The 17,780-nt window shown below is 37.1% G+C and overlaps 3 protein-coding genes across 6 annotated transcripts; 1 reads left to right on the forward strand and 2 right to left on the reverse strand.

Annotated features, from left to right (window-relative positions):
- The first annotated feature begins 213 nt into the window (after positions 1-213).
- On the forward strand, positions 214-2,231 carry LOC114732831 (putative serine/threonine-protein kinase). The gene is made up of 6 exons (XM_028920195.1): positions 214-464; positions 573-681; positions 791-1,007; positions 1,101-1,338; positions 1,435-1,582; positions 1,703-2,231. Exons 1-6 carry the CDS (start codon positions 376-378, stop codon positions 2,042-2,044), a joined length of 1,143 nt encoding a protein of 380 aa, XP_028776028.1. The 5' UTR covers positions 214-375; the 3' UTR covers positions 2,045-2,231.
- An 8,830-nt stretch (positions 2,232-11,061) lies between these two features.
- Positions 11,062-13,901, reverse strand: LOC114732829 (V-type proton ATPase subunit G). 4 transcript variants are annotated; one of them, XM_028920191.1, is made up of 4 exons: positions 13,789-13,901; positions 11,973-12,444; positions 11,532-11,632; positions 11,062-11,425 (listed from the first exon to the last, which is right to left on the reverse strand). In XM_028920191.1, exons 2-4 carry the CDS (start codon positions 12,145-12,147, stop codon positions 11,282-11,284), a joined length of 420 nt encoding a protein of 139 aa, XP_028776024.1. In that variant the 5' UTR covers positions 12,148-12,444; positions 13,789-13,901; the 3' UTR covers positions 11,062-11,281. The 4 variants fall into 4 exon arrangements, with proteins under 4 accessions (XP_028776024.1, XP_028776026.1, XP_028776027.1 ...); XM_028920193.1 differs by having other exon boundaries at positions 11,973-12,100; positions 13,789-13,897; XM_028920194.1 differs by having other exon boundaries at positions 11,973-12,061; positions 13,789-13,896.
- A 733-nt stretch (positions 13,902-14,634) lies between these two features.
- On the reverse strand, positions 14,635-15,348 carry LOC114732832 (annexin B11-like). The gene has a single exon (XM_028920196.1). The coding sequence runs from the start codon at positions 15,346-15,348 to the stop codon at positions 14,635-14,637; it is 714 nt and encodes a 237-aa protein (XP_028776029.1).
- Between the last annotated feature and the right edge of the window lie 2,432 nt (positions 15,349-17,780).

Consider the following 17,780-nt stretch of genomic DNA (forward strand, 5'->3'; position numbering starts at 1 on the left):
ATTAAGATTACAATATGAATTTATTTAACATTAAGAAGATTAGAAAGGCAATAAGGCATGATTATTTTATTGCACCAGTAGCAATTGAAGAAGTTGCAGATTGGGTTGAAGAACCCACGAAACTTCCGAAAGGAATTGAGCTGCGAGAATTTGGAAAACATTATTTAAGAAAACAAATTCAAATCGGAGAAAGTTGAACCCGTTCAATCAACCTTACCGGGTTAACGTGTATTCTTGTTCTGAGTTAGCTTCAGTCCCCAAATTTGTTCTCTTCCAAATTTTGTGCGCTGCTTCCAAAACCTTTATATAGTAGTATATCATACGCGCTGCCCGACATCCAGCGATAGCTTACGCTTCTATTCTCACAGTTCAGACATGAAGATTCCTCGTTCATTTCTCGCCTGTTTCTCGGCAACAGTCAAAGACCCAAGACAGCTAGGTATATCCCTTCCGCTGATCGACATGTTCCGCTTTCTGTATTCTGTTTTTCTCTCTTTGTTTTTTTTTTTAAATTTAAATTCTTTCATCTAATACTGGGTTTGTGATTACTCCGCAGATGACCCCGAAGGAAGCACTGGGAAAGCATTTCGTGTATTCTCTCGCAGCGAATTGAAATTGGCCACTCGTGGTTTCAATTCCTGGGACAAGATTGGACAAGGGGGATTCGGTTCTGTTTACAAGGTTATTCTTGTTCTTTTACTACTGAAAGACTTGATATGTGATCCATTGTAAAACCTCAATTAATTAATGATCATACAAAACTCACTGAATTTGTGTTTGACCTGTAAAGGGGCAACTTAGGAACGGCAATGTAGTGGCCGTGAAAGTGCTTTCAATCGAACTGGAATCCATGCGAGGAGAAACTGAGTTCGTGGCAGAATTGGCCACAATGTCTCGTATCAAGCACGAAAATTTAGTTAGTCTTCAAGGTTGTTGCGTCGAAGAAGCCCGACGATATTTAGTCTTCGATTACATGGAAAACAATAGCCTGTCCCGCACCTTTTTAGGTACCTCTTTGGTTTGTAGATAAGCATCAGGTAGTAAATGAAGCAGACCCCGAAATAAATAACTTTGGCTTTTGGTTGATGATATATGTGCAGGCACAGAGGAAAGCAGGATGAAATTCAGATGGGAATTGAGGAGGAACATATCTATAGGCGTGGCTCGTGGCCTTGCCTATCTCCATGAGCAACTAAAACCCCACATTGTCCACAGAGATATCAAACCCAGCAACATCCTTCTCGATCAAGACTTCACACCCAAACTATCTGACTTCGGTTTCGCAAAGTTATTTATGGACGGCGAGTCCTACGTCAGTACTAGAGTCGCAGGGACATTGTAAGTGACAACACATCGCAACACTTGACTAAATAACCCGGATCTTCCTTGTTCTCTAGCTAATTAAGGTGTGTTTGTTCTTGTGATGTGTTTAAGAGGCTATCTTGCTCCGGAGTATGCCACTACTGGAAAGTTGACGCGAAAGTCGGATGTTTATAGCTTTGGAGTATTACTCTTACAAATTGTTAGCGGCCAACCGGCAGTTGATGCTTATCAGGACATGGATCGTTTCCTAGTAGAGAAGGTAAGAAATTTAATCCTCTCGCTTTCTTGAGAAAACAAGCACGAATAAAGAACAGAGATATGATCAATCCATTACTGTGTACGTGGGGTTCCAATAATGTGTGTGTGAACATGTGTGCAGGTGTGGGCGGCTTATAAAGCCGAAGAGCTAGCAAAAATGGTGGATCCTATGATTACAAATGTGAACTTGGTAGCGGAAGAAGTAGTTCGATTCCTAAAAGTGGGGCTGCTTTGCGTGCAAGAAATCGCCAGGCTTCGGCCACGAATGACAGAGGCCGTTGAAATGTTGAGCGGCAGCTATAATATTAATGACATGGAAGGTGTTCCTATTTCAAAACCAGGCTTTGTTGCTGATCTCAGAAACATCAAAATAAGGCAGCAAATGCCTGTAACTGTAAGTCCCGAATCCATTTCCAGTGGAGCCAACCAGGATATTTGGAGTTCCGTCATTGTCGCCCGTTAAATAAATTCTTCAGGATTGATTTTGATTCATCAAGTTTTGATTTTGCTCGTCTCTCTGTGTATAGTCATTTCTAGGTAATTGTGCCCCTGCCCTTCCGCCGCCTCTAACATAGCGTGTAACTTTTATCAGTTTGTACATGACCGCCATTATTTGTTATTGAAATTAATTCAAGTTAATTAGAGGCCGACGTTAATAGAACATCAATAGAATACTTTTGTGTTTGACCGTGACAAAATATGTAGAGCAATAAGATGTTCACACGTAAAAAAAGGTCATATTTGACCGTTTAAGTATTTAATGTCCAAACACATTTTTCATTATTTAAACAAGCAGCTATGATCGGGTCAACTAAAACCTTAATCAATTAGAAAGCAAAGTTGCCTGCAAAACCAGCGGCAAAAACCCACTGTTTGGGAGGTATTGGTTGAGCAGAGTTTGACATGCGAGGCCGTCAAATTTGACCAATATAGCTTACTTTCGTCATTTTAAATTGAAGTGATTTTATTGGTTTGGGCTCTCAAGACCCAAGGCTTCATGCCTCCACAAGTCAGGTACTGATCATAAGGATATTTTCATGTGGTCTTTCGCCGAAGTTGGTTTCATGCTTGTTTTTTTCCTCTCTTTCAAGTTCCGAATTGTCTTTGGCACTTTAGCAGCCTCTCGTATGTTAACATTAGACTGATACCAACCGATTCAGATTCTGTTACGAACAACTTCATTTCGCTGCCCGTGTCTCCATTTTCAAGATCGGAAAAAGACAATAAATCGATTCTCATGTTGGAGTATTTCTTTTTTCAATACAACAGGAAGGGAAGAGTTAAAAGACTAAAACAAGGAAACCTCAAAGCAATCGGTCAATGACTATAAACCTACAAGTCATCGCATAATGTCATCATAATTTGAAGTAGGTTCAAACATAATCTTGAAGATTAAATATCGACCCCCCTGCCAAGCGGTTGACACACTTGCATAACTTCGAATTCTTTATAAATATTTTCAAGAGTGATCGGCTAGTCAATCATAATAACCCATGTATTTTTTTTTCAATAAAAGCTTATCAAGGGATGATTCTTGGAGTGTTCCCTAAACAAGATTTCCATGTATTATTCTTTTGAACAACTACGATTTCCATACAAATTTCCTTTTTGGGTTTTTAACTCCATGACAAAGGAACGAAACAAAAGCAAGAGGGAAAAGAGATATCCATGTCTAAATTACATAACTACATATAGATGTCGACATTATTAGTGTTTGATAATGATGTCTCAGCAGCGTTTACAACAATATAATTGAATGTAATTGATCCAGCACTATATACACCCACACCAAAAAAAAAAAAAGACTCTGTGATAAGGGACAGTCTGGAAGGTACATGCAACAATCTCTTACAGTATCAATTATCGAACGAGTTCCTTGAAGAAGAAGCAGCTTGGCATCAAGAAGTGGGGCTTTCATGGCGTCATTGCGTGTGAGGATCACTTAGTGACCCGCCATTATGTCAACTGCGGTTGAGATTCTACTGTTTATGAACATACTGAACAAGTAAAGATCTCCAACTGTTGCATGCGATGATCTCATCTATATATACTAAAAGCTTCAAATCATGTTATTTTTAGTCTTCAACTTCCTGGATATTAAAGGACCCTATAGAAAAATGGACACAGAAACAAAGGACAGTTATCATGAGTTCGCCCTGTTTTGCTTAGCTTGGTGCGCCACCCAGCATCCCTCCAAGTACTTTTCACTGCCTAACCTAACAAAATTGAATAGAATAACAAGAGCTGGATCCTACTACCATTTGAAATTTACAAGTTGAGCAAGCTAAAGAAAAGTGTGATTAATTCATGTAAAAGTTCACAGTTGAAGAACCGGAATTAAAAATACTAATATGAACGACTTCAAATTTTGAAATCATTTCAAAAGATTTAAATCGAATAATATAATAATAATCTAAGTCTTAAAATATTTGTATATTTAGTTTAAATTTTTAGGCTTTAAATCTTTTTTAAATAACTTGACGATTTAAGATTAGTCATTATATATAAATATATATCTTTGACTGAGGATGCTCAGCTATAATTTTCACTTGTTTTAGCACCACAAATGATCAAATACTGGAATCCCTCGGTAAAAAAAATACATGGCACCCTGTTTTCTGGTAAAACTATGTACATACCATTCAGTGTGAAATATATGTGTGCAGAAATTATAAGCTGAACGTGTGCATATAATTAGTGAATAATCATGGATTATATTAAACAAAAGCTACAGCAATGATTAAACAACATAACCAATTCACGATGTTATTTCTACAATGATTCATTGCTGGATAAATTAAAGCATGCTAACTATTGACTGGGGATATAAATTCTCAGCTGACTGCTGGCTCCATTTTATGCTCACCCTGTCTGAGAAGATGTGACTTATAAACGATAGTCATCAATTCAAAAACCATAGACTTACTTTGAATTCATTTGTCATATATAGATGCGAACAAATGCAAAAAGAAGCCAACAAACGACCAAAACGATAATACAGGAAGAACAAGGAATATTTGTGAATTTGTCAAGCCAACATATATGATAACGATCTTTACTGAAAGTATGTACATATGTATACCTAATACCTAACGAAACCTACCTCTCAAGACAAGTCCAGAGGAATCTCGGAGCAGCAAGAGTTAGACAAGAGAACCAAGTGAGTAAAGAAGGCAAAGCAAGAAAAGAAATGGTAGAGTCATCACGCACGAAGGAGTTGGAAAAATGTAGTGAATGTAGAAACTGAAGAAGATGGGATGAGAAGGTAGATATATTAAATGTGCCCCGATGAAGAGCAATACACAGCATGCATGACTCCTCGCACGCCATTCGCTAAGGCCACCACTGTACTGATGGGCTATGCAAATGGCATACAGGGAGCCAGGCACTCCATGGAAGACGATCCATGAGGCAGGCTTAACCAAATGTATACCCTTAGCTTCACAAGCTGCGATGTTTGAGTCAGCAAGAGTAGCCCGCACGGACCAGTTAGAAGCAACTTGGCAGCATATATACTGGAGGAGGAGGAGGAAAGGTCTCTCCCAAATGACAAAACTGTCCCTCATATATAGTTCTTGGGCTTATTCAAACCAAGCTCCACAAAACACTCTATCTACCTGGACGACTAGTCTTTTTCCTGTTTAAACTTGCTCAGGGTGGGTTAGGATCAGTCATGAGGGAGTTGGGCTCACATTTGGGGATGAAGAGGGTGGATAAGTAAGAGAAGGGTTTAACATAGCTCGCAAGGAATGCTTCCTTCCTCAAAGTTGTTTTCCATTATATCAGAAAGGGAATCGGTCCTTTTTTATCTTCTGAATTCGATTTTGTCTCTAAGTGTTTGGATCACATTTAGATTCCTATCTCCCCCCAGTTGGACTTCTTTAAAGAACAAGATTTTGCCCCTGCTTGTTGTCCTTTTCTTGTTATACTTCGTGTTGTTTTTGTTCGCCTGTTTATTTAGTACAAATGACGTAGGAATACAGCACATAGCATTTACATAGGAGCTCCTTGGGGAAGCTCTTTGATAATTTCTTCCTCTTCATTTGTTCCCCCTTTTCCAAACCGACTTCTTTACAGAAATTTCAAATTAACTGAGATCGTTCATAAATGTCGAAAGAAAAAAGTAACAAGTTAGTTCCTCTAAGTTACTTCTTCCATAAATATATATGGTCTACAATGTGAATGTAAACCGTGACACGTGCATAGTGAAGATAAAGATGAGAATTACTATTATTTAACTGTTGGAAGATTTAATTTTTCAACCACAACCTTTCCTTTCATTGAAGGTTATTACTCTGGCAGACTTCTAGATTCTCATGATTGAGCGACATTGGTCTACCATGTGAACTTGAACTAACGCACTAACTCCATGGAGTGACGCCAATATCATTGTTAAAACGAAACTATAGAAAGACAAGTGTGCACATCCATGAGAAGCCACAAATTTTATGCTTATCTAATCGGGTTATTACCCTTTATGATATAGGCAGATAAAGTATTTACCTAGTGCCTCTCAATCCTCCGAAGCAAAGACGCGATGAACTCTGGAAGTCTGGATATAAGGCTTGCATGGATTAAAAAATGATTTAAAAAAAAGAACCTGGGGAAATCCAGAAACAAATTAAGGGAATAAGTGAAGCAGAGAGAAAAAGAAATGAATAGTAGCAGGCAGAGGAAAGAGAAGTGACGGGAGCAAAAGCACATGGAGAAGGCTGCAAGGAGGACACTGAAGAGATAGCAGAGAAAGAAAAAGAAGTAAAGTTGATGATAAAGCTGCAGGATTTCCAATTGGGGAGGGGTGTGGGAAAAGGTCGACCAAACAAATATTTTGAAAAGGTAGGAATGAACGGAATGGAATAAGATGCTTTGCTCGCTGTGTCTGCCTGATTGGAACCCAACTCTTTCGCATTCTGAATACACACAACTTTCCCTTTCTTTCGTGACGACTCCAGTATTTGGCTCTTTCTGTGTGTTTGCCCTTCCCACTGAAGATTCTATTCTCTGTCACTCCCTGCACCACATGCCCTTCTGATCAATCATCATCCCTTCTTCCTTCAATGTCATACCATTTCCCGAATCAAGGATTCACGGGAAGCCATATATATGGGCCTGCCATTCACATACCCTTTCACCCCATTAAAAAAACATATTGTAATATTTTAATTCCCGTTGATCATCATTTGAAATGCAACTCCCTGGTTCCTGATTACGACGGAAGAACATGGAATCTCACGGCCAAGTTTTCGCCATTCTTGAACTTTTTATATAGTAGCTTTTGTGTTTGCCTTGGCCAACCCCTTTTGATGAGCACTTGATGATGATTGTCTCAATTATCTCCTTTGTTTTCTCCTTCTTCGGCTGCAATTCAGGCAATAAAATTTGAACCCCGTATCCAAGCAATATCTTCTTTTTGCATGAAGATCTCTTATATCGCCTTTCGGTCGCACTGATTAAGGGAATAAATGGAGAATACGGGCAAGTCTTTCCGTGGGAATTAGATGAAGATGAGATTTTTTTTTTTTAAAAAAAAAAAAGAACAAAATATTTGAAGTCATAAAGAAGCAAATTGGATTAGTTGAGCCGAAAGACCATAATATACGACCAGGTTCGGATTTTAACAGGCGGGGCCCGTCCCGGCCTTGATGGTGATAGGAGGGCCATTTGATTTGACATATCGGAGATTGATTATGCTTATCCATGTTCACATTTGATTGCCACGAATAATCATTAGTATTTGCATTTTACGCATTTACTAGGATTTACTATAGAGAAGACAGTTATTGCATGCAACGAAATTTCATCTAATCACCAGTTTCTTTAACAAGTCCCCCCCCCCCCCCAAAAAAACAGAGAAAGAAACCAATGGCTATATCAGAATATCCTGTACTTTCTTTTTTTTTTTAAATAAAAAAAGAAGTTTCTGCATGCTGATGTCTTGCAGCCGGCCAACTTTTCTTTTTTTTTTTGGTCCGGTCACGCGATGGAGCCTGCACGAATAAAAGTGGAATTAATGAAATGATATAATGGGATAAATAAATATATATACATATATAAAGAAAATAGGATATTTTTAAAATATTGTTTGGTAAGATTTTAATAAGAAATAAAATATCCTGTCAAAAAAAGTGAGTAATAAAATAAAGCGAACGAAGGGTATAAAATTATAAGGACAACGAAGGAGACAAGGCCATAATACTCTTGAAAAAACAAATGGGACAGAAGGACCCGAAGAAAGGAATAGCTGGGGGCAATTTTGATATTTCACCCACTTACTTATCAGACCGAAAGATTGACGACAAACAAATTCCTTTCAAATATGAGAGAACAAATTCAGCTCAAAAAAAATACGAGAACAAATGTCACTCTAGTTCTCCGTACCAAACGCAAACTCAACACAGATTTCCATTGGAATTAACTTAAAATAAGTGTTTTTTACTTACTAAATAAAATCATTCTCAAATATTTATTTTGTACTATAAAAAAACTATTTTTTTAATAGTTAATCCAGACAGGTAGTTTATTATTGGGTGAGAAAAAACATTTTGTGGCCACCAAACCAGGCTAAAGAGTGGGCCAGGCCTAATTGATTCTCAAGGCCTCTGTGTCTCTCATTTTCTCTAAAGAGTTGTCTGAATGGACCCAGAAGATAAAAGCAGTCAAGACTTGCTGTTCCATTGGAAGACAAGCGCATAGATTGAGAGTCGCCAAGTATTCATTCAAGCAGTAAAGCACCATTAACAAAGCTAATTCGTGATAGTCCCAACGATAATGAGTCGTAAGTTCACTTGTACCAGTTTTATAATTATTCAGACCACTCACATGTTATTATGCTGTTTGTATATTTAAACTTTAAATCGTTTTTTTTTGTTAATTAAAAGACTAACATTATTACGCATCATGGGTTATGCAAAATAAACTAATTGGAAAGGTCGGTGATGCTTCAAAAGACATGATAGAAGCTGGGCTGCTTGACGACCAATTCATTGTGAAGCAGAGAGAGGCAGAGGAATAGACAGAGAGACATGAAGAGAGCAGAGGAGGAATGCTCATAAAAGTGAGGAAGTCGCAAATGAATGCCTTGTTCCAGCACTCCCTGTTACTCATACTATACAAACCCTTGAGAAGATAACCCAATAATGAATTGAAAAACCCAAAATTTGTTTATCCACGACGAGCTGCTATTGGAGACGTTATGAGCTTCGATGCAGATATTAACAAGTCCTCAAATACTACGCATTGGTAGTATTCTATCTCATGAAACCCGATTATTGGACATGATCATAAGCCAATACTATGAGTAAGTAATGTGATTACTTGCTCTGTTTGGCGTGAAAGTTTGATGTTTTGACGTTGTTGGATGCAAAAGTCCTAAAAATAAAATGCAGGGTTAGTCTGAGATGGCCTTAGGTGGCATCATCAATGCTGTAGAGGGTGCTGTTAATAATGTGTGGGTCCTGGGGCAACATCTTCACCAAACATGCACGACACGAACAGTGAAGCTTAGTAATCACAGTGAGTAAGAAACAGGTAATGTCGATGTGTAGTGAGTGCTGCAACTTGGGATGCCTTTAATTTTGGCTACCAACACATGGTGGAGCTAGGAAGGAGAAGGGAAGAAGGAAGCGGCCCAAACATGGAGCATGGATTTCATAAATGGGCAAGAAAGTACAAATATATAAACGTGCGTGTGTGTGTGGGTAAGGGCAACAGTAATATTAAGAGGGAAAGCAGCTGCCTGTACAATAATAACCGAAAACATTTGGGAAGAGTGAATGGGTCAAGGAGACTTTTAGATCTTAAAGTCCAATCCAAGCACAAATGGATTGGTTTGGAAAAATATTAATTATGCCATTTGAATTTAATGTGAATGGCTTAGAATTACAATCAAGGGAGGTGTACTAAAAAGAAACCGGTCCTTTCACCAGTGTTGCCACTGCATCTACAAGCTGAGAGTACCATGCGATTTTTATAGTCTACCAAAAAAAATGAGGACAATTTTTAAGACGACAAGTTTTTGGCCCCATGAAACATGTAAAATAATTTTTTTAGGCGGTTAACGTAAAATAATTTTAGAAATAAGGTCCTTTATGTGAAATGTTTTCATTTATAGGCTAGACATATAGTTTTATATTGAAAAAATAATTCTTTTACGTGTATCAGTAAACGAACGCGGAAAAAATAACTCGACAAACAATACAAAAGACTCAGTCCTCACAAAGCTGATATGAAATCTATTCTCGTGTGGATTCAGGGAAGAAATCAGAAAAGTAGGGTAGGAAGTGGGATCTGCACACGTATAGGATCCCCCGGATGTTGCCCGTTCTCTCAAAAGAAGATCCGACAGAGATGCAGTTTGTTAACAACTTTAAACGTATTTTAACTGAGATTATATCATAATATGGATTCAAAGTGTTATGGGTAAACAAATGGACACGTTGTGCAGAAAGTAATATCATCCAAGTTCTTTTAAGAGTTTAGCTTGTTTGGCATCACGTCCTGTTTAAAATAACTTATAAACAGTTTTTCAATCGTAATTTATAAAATACGAGATAAATATATGATAAAAGTTTTATTTTAACTTATATAAAACATGCTTATAAGTACTTATATAAAGGTGTGTTTGGATTAACGATAATAAAAGTAAATTCTTTTAATTTGACTTTTACAAAATTTAAATTGGATAAAAGTCATATGGTGTGATATAATGACAAACAACTGTTTGAATGCAGACTCAAAATAGGAGGGAAAAAAAAAGAAAGAAATGAAGATGAGGAGGCCAAAAGCCAGAAACTAGAAGAAACTACGAGTTGCTTTTAGCTTCTAGTCTAGAAGTCTGCGGCCTAATAGTCAGTCGAAACATTTATTTGAGCTAGAAGTTATTTTTTCTCGGTGTGAAAGTCATATTAAGGTCCAAGTGATTACAAAAGTCTTAGAAGTTAGTAGGAGGAGAAAAAAATAAAGCTAGTTGGACTAAAAATCATGTTTAATATGACCCTGAGGTCAATTAACCTGCCCAAAAACCACTTTACAGTTGAAACAATTTTTTCTAGTTTCTGCCTTCTGATTTCTGGCTATCTTTTTTTCTTAAAGACTAAAATCACTTTTATTAACGTTGAGGCACACGATGTGAAAATGACTCAAATAGAGCGTCAACTAAAGAGTCAACTAGAGAGGCATAACCACCCGAAAACAAAGGATCTTTTTTGCTCCTTACAGCTTATTATATTTTTTTTAAAAAAAAAAAAACTTCTGCTACTCGTAGCAGTCATTCTCTTTCAGCATATGCATTCCCAAATTAAAAGGAATTTATACGTTATCCATATTCTTCGTGGTTTTTTTAACATAGCATTCAACCTTAGAACTATATTGCGCACCACAAGAACATATCCCCCGGCCCAGATTTGGCGGGAGAATGCCATGAATAAGGGGAATGGGCGGTATAGCAGTTAAAGTGAAAGGGGTAAGAAAATCAGAGGCTACTTTCACAGAAAATACAACTGCATTCCAGCTCGTAAGGCAACAAGGAATTTTATGAAATGTGCATGCCAACAAATTGATTGGTTCAACAAGCCTCAGATTATTTTTGTTACAACATTCCAGCAAAGCAGGAATCTTATTACGTAGCAGACAATCTAAAATCAACAATAAATTCAAAAATAATGATTGGTATCGATTGAGCATTAATACACCATCAAGGACCTTAATTTCTCACGGTAGTTACATGCTTGAGGAGCATAGAAACAACATCCTGAGATATTCTCTCAGCCTCTGTCTTGAGGTGACTGATCTTTGATTCAGTCTCTTGCTCAAGCCGCTTCACATTGGCACCAGAATCTCCACTACTCTGTGTTCATTGAAAATAGTGCAGACAATTTGGTCTCCATAACTAATAACAACAAAATCTAGGAATAGCTTAATATCTTTACTTATTACCATAAGCATAGCCTCACCTCTGCCAATTTCTTTTGGAACTCGTACTCCACCTGACCTCGATATTCAGAAATCTCCTTTTCCGCCTCTTCCTTGGCCTGCTTCAGCCTAGCCAATTTTTCTAACAACAGAAAGTTTAATATCAATAATGAAATAACAAATGGAGTTTATCAAATGTTAATATTTTTCTTTTTGGGGATTTATACAATCACACATGTCTGAGCAGCAAGCCCATTCCCATCATATGACCAGTTCACTCATGCTTTCAAGTAAGGATGAAAAGACCAAAGGAACAAAGGAGGGAGGGGTGGGGAGGAGCTAAAACTTTTTGGATTAAATCATTTCATTACAAATGTGAATTTTGATGAAAATAGCCAAATACATACAAGGAGAAAGAGATAGATTCACTCATGCCAATAACGGAAGCATAGAGGAGGGGGAACAAACGAGATTAAGAATACCATTCTTAGCTGCATTCACAATCTGCCGTGCTTCATGCTCTGCAGCCAACAACTGTTGAATTCCACCTTGACCCCTGTTGGATGCCATTCTGTGATGGAAGTAATTGTTACCTATGCTTGAAAGAAAACTGCCAGAAGAATAACCATTAAGTATCACCAAAAAATGAACAGCCATAGGGCAAGTGCTTGGGCAGTTAACATGAATAGATTAATTTTGCCTGAAAAACCTCCTCAATAGTCGCTTCCCCCCCCCCCTCAAAAAAAAAATCTTGTATATTAGTTAATGACTGTATACAGAGGAAGAGAAGAATCTCTTCTTCCTCTCAGAGAAAGAGGAATAACTCAATTTAAAGCATTATAATGGTCGATATGACGTGGAATGTGCAAACTAGAAGCTAGGTATTTTAACAGGAAGGGGAGCGAAATCAATTTACGCAAAATCCTGTGTTTTGAACCAGTAGGCTCCGCCGATCTATAAATGACAAGGAGAAAATATTTAATAGTAACATGAATAAAAAAGGATATAGAAGTTAAAATATTTCTTCAGATAAATCTGTTGGAGGATAAAAATGACAACCAAAAATTGGACCATGATTTTGACTGTCATAGTAAAAGAATTACATTAAAATTATTCTATCTTATTTTTATCCTTCTATGAGTTAGAATCATAGATGATTTAGAAGCCATTCATGATAACACAAGAACGGACCCACATAACATTCGGAGAAAGAAGGAAAACTTCAAACAGAGATTGAACGATAATCTAAGGCTACGAAACACATATGTAGCACGTATCGAACACTCATATAGGATGCAACGTAGTGAGACGCTTTAAATAATATATGAAAATCTCAAATTTTGTCATGCAGCCTTCTTCGAGTTAGTGTCGTGGCCGGATTCAGACTCCCTAAGTGGGAAGGAAACGGAGAATTATAGCCTCAAACTACTATTCATGGTTCGGTATAAAAGGCAGAAGATCGTTTCACTAGAGCGGTAAGAGATCCACACCAAAAAGTCAATCATAAGACCAAGAAATTGAGATTAGATGGCATTCATTCTTAAATCCCGTCAAAACCGAATCAGCAGCTCATCATCCTCTGGAGAAGATAAGTAAAATACTAAGATAACAACTGATAACCAGAGACAGATTCAAACAATGCAATATGTGATGAAACGGATAAATCAGATAATAAAATAGAAGACTGTTATCATGAGTTTATGCAAAGACGAAAAACAGATGAGCAGAGAGAAGACAGAAGATAAGTGAAATGCATACGGCGTGTTAGTCCCTCGTCCATAAGATACTGTCTAAAATTTATGCGTTTCCGGGCTTGTTTCCCTTATCTTGAAGTTCACCCGAACCAAGCGCTAAATCCAACCCAACCGAAATTTCCATCATCACGAAATAAAAGCTCAAAGTGACACAAAAAATAAAAAAGAGACAACTTTCGGGCCACGAAATTGAATTTCACAGATACCAGACGTGATAGTCCTCTCTACTCAGCGAAAATAGGCCACCCGAGCATGAGCTAGATTCTCATATTACACAGTGGCATGATCAAATGAGGGGGACAATGGATACGAGTTCAGTTTCCGTCCAGTCCAGGATTTTACCGAGAAAACATACAGGAAGCAGAAAGTGGAGAATACAGAAGGCACGACGAAACTAGATCGCTGAAAAGAACCATGATAACAGACAGAGAGAAGTGAAAAAATCGGGGCAGATTTGTACCGGACATGGACAAATCCAATAACCAAAGAACTCGCAGATCTGATATGCAGAAAAGAGGGGCGCAATAGAAAGATCAGAACTTACTTTGGGTGTCGGAGCGCGAAGAGAAGATTGAAGATAGAATAATCAAGGAACAATGGTTTCACGCCGGTCCTATATCTGTGTTCCAACTAGCAAGAGACGGTTTGTTGATTTGAGTTCCGTTTTACCCCGATCAAGACTAGCCACTTATTATTCGTATTTTTATTTTGTTTTATATTATTTTGGATGAGGGGAGAGACGGAGAGTCAATACCTTTTGGACTACATAGATTTTGATAATTATTGATACACATTATACTGTTTATCCGATTTTTTTCTTTTTTTTTTTGACCAAAAGATTATCCGATATTTCCGCGAGCAGAGATTCGTGGAGAAAATTTTAAAGAAATTAAATTTACTTATTATGTTGAGCAAGAAAAATTATGACAAAAATTGTAGCTACTTTTTTTTTTTTTTTTTTGCATCTTTTGAAAATATCTTGAAAATTTTTATATAAGCGTGTGTAAACGAGGGTAAGAAAATGTGAAAGTATATCAAATGCATAATTTCTTTTTAATCGTTAATATAATATATATCAAATTTAACAGATAATAGTATTCATGGCTTGTGGCTCAATTCTTCATAGAGGGCACTCACGTGTAATCCAAACTCACGCAATAAAAACAGATGACTAACCAATTACAATCTCTTTTAAAGGGTCCGATGCCATATTTCACATAAAAAGATATGCATATGTAAACAAAAATTCAAGTTTTATATTTGGTCATACTTCTGTCCCCTTGTTTTAACCTTTTTGACTCTAGCGTTATTTTTTTTAAATATATCCTGTAACGTTATTGAAGAATGTAACGAGGCAGTAAATTAAAAAGCGGTGATATAGTAACATGGATCAGACGTCGCCGCTCCTAGACAACTCCAAGTACACAGGATGCTTACGCTTCTGATTAGTAGTCTTCCTCTTCCTGCACATTAAGCCTCCCAATCCCACTAAACAAACCGCCCCAATCACAAACCCCATCGTCCCTCTCCTGTTCTCTCTACCATAACCTTCTTCATCTTCGCCTTCGGCATCCAAGTAAGCATCGTCTTCCGCTCTATATTCCCACTCTGTTGGCGGTGGGGTAGCCACTGAGCCAATAGAGGCTTCAGATGGCACTCCATAATCTGTGGGACTAGGAGCTTCAGAAGGAGAATAATCATCATCATAAAAATCATCGACTTCAGGAGCCATGACGTCAATATAAGGCGCTGGCGAAGGAGAAGGATATTCGCCATTGTAGGGGTAGTCTTGTTCTGTTGCCGGGAAGTAAGCTGGAGATGGAGGTGAAGGTGAAGGTGAAGGAGGGTACTGGCCATTGCCTTCTGATTCTGAAACAATGTCGTCTAGGGGATATGGCGATTCAGGGAAGTTGTCGTCTCCGTATGGAGAAGGAGCGTAATATGGAACGTCGTCCCTGTATGGAGGAGGAGCATAGTACAGAGAGTCGTCGTTTTCTGCTGCTTCCTCCACAGGAGCCGAAGCTGGTTCAAGTCGAGCCTGGATTGACAAGGCAAGTTGCAGCATCAGCGCAAAGAAAGTCAACATTTTGCAGATTTGAGTCATGGCGAAATCTAGTTTTTTGTATTCGTAAGTTGGCTTTTATGAAATGAATAGAGGAAAAGGGAGTATGTATGTATGTTGGATGGTTGGAGAAGTGAAATTAAACTTCAATATATATAGATACAGGCGTTTGGATTGTGGAGAGGGCACATGTGCATGTGTAGGTGATGTCATTCTTTCGGGATATAAATATTGAATGCTGCGTGAAGAAATTACTGGAAATGGTTTTCACTTTCTGGGGTTTAATGGCGCATTCATGTCTGACCCTGATGTACGGCGACCCGCTCCTCTTGTTTTCTCGAATTCAATGTTTGATCGAGTGAGATCGGAAAAGGGCCTGTCCCGTCCCTGTGTTGGATCCATGGAGCTATTAGAAACGAGGCAATTAATTGAAGATATATGCATTTTCTCCCTAATGACCATTTATGATTATATATTATCAAGGTCTAAGAATATTTAAATTAAAGCTTGCGTTGAATATTCTGATTTTATTTCATATGGTTTTATAATATGCTTATCAATTGAAAAAAAAAAGGTCTTATATATTCATGGTCGCTATTACTTCAAAGTTTTTATTTTTATTTGATGAGGGATACCAGTCCTTCAAGTGTTTAATACAATTCTCTTATCGTCTCTTTTATATCAAATTAGAAGAAGGTCTTAATTAACTCTTCACTTCTATTATATGCTGCCTCTAATCCTAAATATAAGATCTTGTTTATAGTATAAACAAAGTCTTTTATTTAGAATTAAAAGTAGTACTAAACATAAATTGTGTCTCTTTCCATCACCTTTTTAACCTTTTTCTTCTTCTTTTTTTCTACGCATACTTTCGTATAGGTATTCTCTTTCTATTCGGAGTAATTATACTCAAAACATTGCCGGATGGCAATTAGTCCATCAACTTTTCACTTTCCCTCTGCCATTCTCCTATAAGTGGTCGGATCTCAGACCAAACATAGGTGGCAAGCCTTTCGGCTGAGATCAAGTGTTGGTTTGGTGAGCCTTTTAATAAGAGAATCGGCCTGCTCGATCTAGTTCGGCCGGTCCAGTTCCCTGAACTCTTCTTTCCCGTTTTGGGCCCCGTGCTCTGCTTTCTGATTACTGAGCGAGTGTTTGGCATTCCTTCACACAAAAATCACTTTTGTGATTTATGAAATAAAACTTTTCTTGCATATTTATTTCAAATAACAAAAAAAAAATCAAGCAAACACCAATTCGAAGCACTGGCATATATTTACGTCTATCGGTGAATTATCGAAGACAAATCTCTTAATTCAGTGCTCTAAAATTTTTTAATGATTATAAATTAATTATCTGAAAAGGTATCAATAAAATTTTAAGTCTTAACACACCGAAATATAACTCAAGTTTATTGAGAGGCATTTCATTTTTACTTCGTGAAGTGAATTTTCAATTGAGAACAGCATCAAGAGAATAAACTAAGATTTTTAATTTCATCGAATTGAGACAAAAGTAATCCAGGTACTTAGATGTTATATCAATTTTGTTGTGGCCTGACAGATATTTTTGCGTCAATTTGTTGTTATTAGTTCAATGAAAATAAAATCCAATATTAGTTATAAACTGTGGCCGTGGTAGGATACGAATTATTGCGAATAGGATTCAATGATTCATAATAACCGGAGAAAAAAAAGAGAAAAAGAAAAAGAATAGGATTCATTCATAATCACGTGGGAGATATGTTGTTTTCATGCAGAAGTTACATGCTGCGGCAGCCGGCCACAAGGTGCCAATATTAAACCAAGATATTTTTTTTTTTGCTAAAATATGGACTCTCTTATTAGAGTCAATCCTATTTGACCCATTATCATGCATTAAATGTAGACACCTTTTCTGGTAGAGATTCAAATATTGTTTCGTTACGTTATAAAAGATTAGCTCCTTCTACTAGATCAAACCTCTGTCGGCATTAAATCAAAATTTTATTTTCTTCTCCTCATAGGATGCCCTGTGAAAATGGGGGGAGCAGATCCAATAGGCAGTAAAATTATATTAGTGACAAAGATGGATGCAAATTATTAGACACTCTCTTGTTCTTAATATAAAACTCAATTAACTAATTTGAATAAATTAAAGATGTTAGTTAATTTAGTTAATATGATTTTTTTTTAAAAACACCCCAAACGTCTTTTTGAATTCCCTCACTTCTCCCTTACTTGATTATTATTGAAGGAATATCAACAGGGTTAATTTAAAGAAATTAATAAACATATAAAATATATCTTGTATATAAGACCAACATTAATTCTCAAATTAGATCCTGCATTAAAGATCGAAAAAGTATTTTTATAGGATCGGAGGGAGGATTTTAAATCATGAGATCTGCCATAATTTTAATCTTGGTCAAAAATTAAAAAAAAAAATCAAAATTCGACTTAAATTCTTCATGAGCTGGGGGCAATCAATAAGAA

The sequence above is a fragment of the Neltuma alba genome, unplaced genomic scaffold (assembly GCF_004799145.2).
Source record: "Neltuma alba isolate B1F8T4 unplaced genomic scaffold, ASM479914v2 tig00012938_pilon, whole genome shotgun sequence".
NCBI lineage: Eukaryota > Viridiplantae > Streptophyta > Magnoliopsida > Fabales > Fabaceae > Neltuma > Neltuma alba.